At 30.2% G+C, this 7,599-nt stretch overlaps 1 protein-coding gene across 1 annotated transcript; it reads left to right on the top strand.

Annotated features, from left to right (window-relative positions):
* Positions 1-3,380: 3,380 nt before the first annotated feature.
* LOC120256138 lies at positions 3,381-7,287 on the top strand (the record flags this gene model as incomplete). The annotated part of the gene is made up of 4 exons (XM_039263903.1): positions 3,381-3,554; positions 3,675-3,776; positions 4,215-4,286; positions 7,086-7,287. Coding segments are annotated over 4 exons (456 nt in total), but the record flags the coding sequence as incomplete, so codon positions are not given.
* Positions 7,288-7,599: the final 312 nt, after the last annotated feature.

The following is a 7,599-nucleotide window of genomic DNA, read 5'->3' as shown; positions in this document are numbered from 1 at the left end:
TTATTTTATTTATTGTGCATGGATGGCGATTATGGAATTTTATTTACTTATCTTTTAATTAGGTTTCAAAACCTGAGTCGCTAATCTCTTTGTTTTACTCGTTATGGATCTTTGTTTGGATTAAGAAGAGGAGAGATTAGTTTTTCCCCTCTTCTCCTATTTTTTTCTTTTGATTTGGTGTGTGGTGCCGGTGGCGAGGACGGGGATAGGTCTCTCAGTCGAGGGGTTTTTGTCTCGAAAGAAATATCGTGAGGATTTTTGGGGGTTTTTGAGCACAAGTAAGTAAACCACATATAAATCAGTAAATATATGTATATGCAAGTCGATTTCCGATAATGGTTTATATAATCATTTTGTTAATTTTGATTTTATTGTTTAGAAAATAAACATTTCTATATTATTTTAGTTAGTTTTTATTATTATTTTTTTTACTTTAGGAAAATACGGATCCATGGTGTGTGTATATATATATATTTTGAATTAATATATTTGTTTAATTAGTTTATTTGTTTAATTCATGGTTAATTGAATTTATTTGAATTACTGGGAAATGATATTTTTGTTTTAGTGGGTTATTTCCATATTTAATTAATTTTTTATTATTATTTGTGTGGATTATTCTGTTAGTTAATAATAGATTATTTGATATAATTGGAATACTTTTTGATAGAAAATGGGATCACAGAATTTCACTGTTTCTGCGTTGACAATAATTTTTGATGTACAGATATATAATTTTGTATAGAAATTCGTAGTCCCCAATTAACAATGCAATAACACTGTCACTGGGGGTTAAACACTGACCGTGTCGACACGTAATTCTGACATAGAAACTATAGTTTCGCACCGTTCCGTCGGTGAAGAATAAAGGCTTCTGATATTCTGACTCGGGTCACCGAGGATAAACCTATGAGTTCTGAAATCCGACTCGGGTCACCGAGTTTAAATAAATGATTTATGATATTTTGTTTTGGCATTAGTTGTTTGGGGGACTTATATGCTCGTTATTTTGGTAAATTAAATCTGTTTTGAACAATTTCTGATTTATGGGTTCATTTTGATATTTATTTCATTATATTACATTTTGTATGTTTTAAAGATTATTGAACATTTTGTGATCCCGATATTTTTAGTGGTTACTTACTGGGCTCCCAAGCTCATAATCTTGTTGTTAATTTTTTCAGGTTTTGAGGCCTTGTATCCCTACTTGGTTTCGGCCTTGTAGGTGTACGACCGTTTGTCGGCGTTCCAGGTCCATAGAGCTGGGTTCGGGGCATGACACAAACTTTTTTTTAAATGGTTATTCTACAATAAATTTTTTTTCAATGGTATATACGCAAAAGGTATAATTGTCATTTTATATATCTGTTGTTTATTAATGGACGGTTTTTCAACTAATTTGAACCCCATGGGTATTTACGCAATTATATGTATTATTCAGGGATATGTATACAATTATCTTTTATTCAGGGGCAAATATACAATTTTAAAATTATTCTGGGTACACATGCAAAACTCCCAATAATTTATAATCTTGAAGAAAAAAGATCTTTAAATGGCCATCATGTCTTTCATTCTTTCCTCAAACAATTTTTCTTATGATTTGATATTGTTTAACGTCCCAATTTCCATAGAAATTGAAGTTAGATTCTGTCTTTTACCCAAGATTGTTTATTATGTCGATATTGTCGTGTGTATTCTTTCCTAAAGAATTTCAAATTATGATCATGGGATTATAACAATTTGTTAACTCTCCTACAAGGGCTTTTTGATTCAAATTTATGACCTGACCCTACAAGACCAAACTGCAATGTAAATTATTTTTAATTAGAGTCCCACAATAAGGCGTGAATAAAATAAGGTATAACAAGAGAGTGACTTAACCACTAGAGGTGATTAGGTAGCTGACCAGTGAAGATAACCAAATTGTCATGCCCCGAGCCCGAGGCATTGACAAACAGCCGTATACCCATAAGGTCGAGACCCAATGGACACACAAAGTCTCAATATCTGTCTCACAAAATAATATATAACAAGGTACTAACATCACAGGAACATAAAAATTTAAGGGATACAATAACTTGGAATACAACTATGATCCATGGAAACTAAAAGCGCAAGGTTCAAAGCTTAAACAAATAACTAGTTCCAAGTTCTCAACAAAAGTACTAATTACATGATAACCAATTGGTGTTCGCTCAACTGTCCCCGCTAAGCTATCCACCACACACTTACTCTTGATCTGAAAAAGATAAAAACCACTATTAATGAGCTTGACAGCTCAGTAAGCAACCACTAAAAGCAATAAAAATATAAGGATCACAAAAACTCAATAATTACACAAAACATGCTTAAGTGTAATATTGTACATGCTACAAGAAATCCAGGAATAGGCAACGGAAAAATTGCTACGGAACTATTCCGTAGTTATTTGTGGACTTTGGCGACGGAATTAGCATCGGATTACCAACGGAATAAAACTTCATCCATTCAATTTATTTCTTTTAACTTACCAACGGAATTTGAAGACATAGCAACGGAATAAATTGAATAGCAACGGAATATGAGCGACGGAATATGTTCCGTTGTTATTCAGTTGCTAAAATTTGCCCGCGTAAAATTTGCCGGGAACTTCCGTTGCGATACTCTTGCAACGAACATATTCCGTTGTTATTTGTATATTTTGGCGACGGAAGTCGTGCCGGATTACCGACGGAGTAAGATTTAATATGTTCAAGTTATTTGTGTTAAATTACTGACGGAATGTTAAATAGTAGCAACGGAATTTAAATGAATAGCAACGGAAATGTAGCAACGGAAATTTCCTTATGAAACCTTGCAATGGAAATATTCCATCATTAGTTTTGGATGTTGGCGACAAAATTAGCATCAAATTACCAATAGAATAAGATTTAATATGTTGAACTTATTTGTACTAATATTAATTTGATAATTATTAATTTTAATATTTTTTTCATAATAATTATAAATTTTAATTTATGATATATATATATATAATTATTGTATATATACCAAATTACAGTATACATATAATTGTAATTTAAATTTTTTTTTATTTTTTTTGAATTTTTTATTTTACTAAATTAATTTATTTTAATTATTGTTACTATAGATTTATAATACATCAATTTATCAAAAGAAAATTATAAAATTTTTTAATGTTCATCTATAAAATATTTATTTATTTTATTTTCTATAATTATAAGAAAATATAATATGAATGAAATATATAGTGTTAATTTAAACCTCCTATATTTATTTTTCTTATATTAGATTTTTCAATGATGGATTAAATGATAAAATCCTATTAAAAAAATAAATTTTAAAAAAAAATAAATAAACATTAGACTCATTAAAAGGCTAGGGTCTGCAACTTCTCTTTTCTTTTTCCCCTCCTTCTCCCTTTCCCTCTCTTTCCCCTTCGCGCCGTCACCGCCCGGACCACCACAATCGCCCCATTCCGGAGAGGTTCACCGTCGGCCGGCGTCCTAGGCCCTTATTCCGGCGTCAGCGCGAAACTCTCCTACCTCAAGGTACCCATCGATCTAATCTCCTCACTGTTCTACCAGTGATCCTTTGTCGGCGCGTGGATCTAATCTCCTCACTGCTCAATCTTACCTTTGTTTGTGAAATCCTGCTCCTGCTGCTTTAAGAGATCCTTTGTCGCTGGCGAAGAATGGGTTAAAGAATTCATTTGTCAACGAAGTACGCTGCCGGGTCACTTCTTTGATGATCGATACTGCCACTATTCAAAGGTAATAAGATTTGATCTATAAACCTTATCTAAATTCTAATTTTTATTTGTTTAGAATGAGGCTTGTCAAGCCTAAATAACATTTAATCTACTTTTAATACTTGGTCTAACTTGGACTTGGGATTCTATAATAGATCTCAAGCTTTGCAACTTTTTAACCAACTGCAATCTAAACAATAACATTATTACGCCTTGTGTATATGCTTAGGTTGAGATGACCTGTGAAATATAGCTTGTGCTATTTTCCCTAGAAACTGAAAAGGTTGAGATGACCTGTGAAATTTTTAAACAACTTAAATGCTCTTCTATTATACTTTGTGAATATCATAGTTCAAACTTATATTGCATCAAGATTCTATTTTCAATAGTGAGAAAATTTATTAGATAATGCATGCTATTCAGTTCTCCTCATGTGGTATTCTTATTCTATTATTCACAGGTGAGAGAAGCTCAGCTAGCTCAGTACAATTTCATATTGGTTGTTGGGGAAGAGGAAGCAAACACTGGACAGGTATGTTCTATATTTGCTTCCCTAGTGCATCTCTCAAGGATAACTCGTCTGGCTTATTGAAACAAAGGACAACATCTAATCTTTTCCTAATTGTTTGCTCATATAGACATCAATTTATTAGTTCAGTTCATGCTTATAGAATGAAACATGTCCTTTTATATAGATTTTAATATCAGGTTCTAATGCCCAAAAGAATGTCTTTCAGTTCTCTACCTTCAATCGGAGATGATAATAATTTTACTTTCGAACACCAAAATGATAAATTAGATTTTTCTTTGATGTTTCCATTGCTAAAGGAACCTTAAAGTCGTCTTTTAAAAAGAAGTTATCTTGCATTTAGTCATCGTATGTGTAATTCTTTTCGCAGATGCTAGAGGAACCTTGCTATTTTGTGCTCTCACTGATGAAAAAAATATGATATATGATGATTGGAATTCCAGCAATAGTTTTTCTTTTCTTTTTTGAACTGGTCTAGAGTATAAAATGGTTTGTCACCTTATCTGATGCTTTTTGTTTCTGGTGTTCAAATTAAACTGGTTGTCCATTTCAAAGGTTATTTTATTTAAAAATTTGAATGCAGGTATGAACTTGGACCATTCAATATGTTTTCGGTTGCTAGTGTTGCCCAAAGAGGAACCTTCAGAAAAACTTTGTATAGATCTTAACTTAATTAAGAAGATATGTGAATATAAGAAAGATTTTTTGTTTTTAATTTCATTATCTGGTTTTTGTAAAGATTTTTTGTGCTATGTTTGCTCAGTTTTTTAATGCTAGCAAGTTTGATGATGTTTAGTTTTGTTCAAATCAGTTGTTTATTCAGTTTAGTTGTTTATTCAGCAGATGTTTAAAATGTCAGATCAAACATGAAATTTAAAGTCTAAAACATTCGTCATGTTGTGCTGGCTTGACAGCTACATGGAATATCTTGAATATGTTGTATCTCTGATCATTGATCTGCTTCTGGCATGAATATAGTCTCTAGTATTATTTCATTGATTTTTATGACTTTGTATTTTCTCCTGAAAACTTGTATTGATTTCTTAATATCTTCGTTCAAAATGTGGAGTAAGTTGGTTCACATTGCTAGGCCTTGGATATTGAATTATTATTTTCAAAACAAACCACCTTTTTGTGCTTATTGATGACTCTTAGATAGCAGCTTGATCCTAATTGTAGGTCCAAAAGATTGGGCACTATATGGTAGCATTTGGAAGCGATGTATTCTTTGTTGTCATATGGATTATAACTTGAACTAGTTTCTGAAAATTTTTGGATCTCTGTATTATATCCTATCATGGTTTATACTTCTTCAGTTAGTCATACTCTTAAATATCCTTGACTGGAGTTAGGAGACCAGCCTCATAATTATCTATGTTCTCTACCAATTAATTTCTTAGTCTGTTTAATAAAAGATAAGTTAACAAAAAAAAAAAAGAAAAATCCTAAGGTATTGGAAATTATTATTGATTGTTTTGCATTTACTGGTTTGGAATGCTGCTTTGAATCATGTGGAAATCAGCGAGACTTTGATCCGGTTTCCCCACTTTCTTTCTCTATGTTTTGATCTTTTTGTTCTGAAGCATCCCATATTTTTTTCTTTTTCCTTTTTTTTCTTGAATTTATATAATGCATTCAAAGTTATGATATAGTTTTCTATGCTCTGATTTATGTGGAATTTATTGATTGTTTTAAATCATGTGAAAAATCAGCAAGAATTTTTATTTAGTATTTTTTTGAAAAGGTGGATATTTTTAGATATTGGGTGTATAAATTGTGGTTCTGATCTAGTTTTCTGTTCATTTTTTTTAAAATTTTCATTTCTTTTGCAAGATTTTTTATTGAACTTGTTTAATGCATTGGAACTTATGAATCCGGTGGAGATGGTTGTTTATGCTGTGATTTTTCTTGAACTTATTGATAGTTTTGGATTATTGGTTTTCAAATGATATGGCTTTGAATTCCGCTTTAATTCACGTGAAAATTAGTAAGATTTAAGATACTGGTTCCATGGACTATGGTTTTAATCCTATTTTTAGTTTTTATTTTAAATTTTGGAGCCTGTTGATCATGCAATTGGAGTATAATATTTTCCAATTTGATTTGGTTGTTTGGCATTTAAGCTTTTCCAGCTGTGTGGAATATTTTTTAAATCATCCATTGTGTACTTAGATTTATATTAGTTTCAAGATTATATATATATATATATATATTTACCACTGATTTATGAACTTTGACTAAGATAAAAGATAAAACATGAGAAATGAAGACTACTAACTGCCTTTAAAATTGAGATTTATTTTTTTTGTTAAATTTGTTTTTTTAAAAAAAAATCCTTTTTAAAATTAATTAAAGTACTTTATGTATCATGGGATTTTCAAACTTAATGTATCATGAGATGAAATTGTGTGAGGACCAACAAGGTAAATAATTGTTAAATATAAATATTTTATGAAAAGATATATTTAATTTGAAAATCTAATTTTTGTAAAATTATGAAAGATGATGAGAGGTAATGCCCTTAATGATATTTTTTTATTTGATTTTTGAAAAATGTAATTTTTGAGAATGACAACATCTTGTGGTGAAGTGAAAGATACAAAGAAATTAAATGTGTTTTTTTTTTATTGTTTGTATATCATTATTATACAAACAAATGAATAATTATTAACCTAAAAAATATATATAAAGTACATTAATTTTATTAAAATGGGAAGACGGTTATTTTGTTTGTTGTTCACAATTATATTTCTATAGCAATTTTATTTGATGGATTTTAAATTTTTATGATTTTTAATAAAGGAAGACAATGGCCAAGAAGAGGAAACAAAGAAACTCAAGGTAATTCAATGCATGTTCATGATGGCTCTTTACTTCACTTTGTTGGTGACAATTGTATTGATGGATTAGAGAATTATTGATGATGGATTTTTGGTTGTCATGGAATGTTGGATTGTTGTATGGATTATTTGTATTTTTGGTATGAATTGAATGTTTTGGATCATTTGTATTTTTTGGTATGGATTGAATGTTTTGGATCATTTGTGTACATTATTTGTATGTTTGGTATGATTGAATGTTGGTCATTTGTATGGATTATTTGTATTTTTGGTATGAATTGAATGTTTTGGATCATTTGTATGGATTATTTGCATTTTTGGTATGATTGAATGTTGGATTATTTGTATGGATTATTTATATTATTTGTATTTGTATGGGCAATTTTTTGTATTTGTGCAATAAATTGTGTAGGTTGGGTGAAAAAACAAATTCCGTAGCTAATAGTTAAGATAATTAATAACACAAAATAGCGACG

This window comes from Dioscorea cayenensis, unplaced genomic scaffold, assembly GCF_009730915.1.
Source record: "Dioscorea cayenensis subsp. rotundata cultivar TDr96_F1 unplaced genomic scaffold, TDr96_F1_v2_PseudoChromosome.rev07_lg8_w22 25.fasta BLBR01001301.1, whole genome shotgun sequence".
NCBI classification, from domain to species: Eukaryota; Viridiplantae; Streptophyta; class Magnoliopsida; order Dioscoreales; family Dioscoreaceae; genus Dioscorea; species Dioscorea cayenensis.
This window is presented reverse-complemented; position numbering and strand designations above follow the sequence as displayed.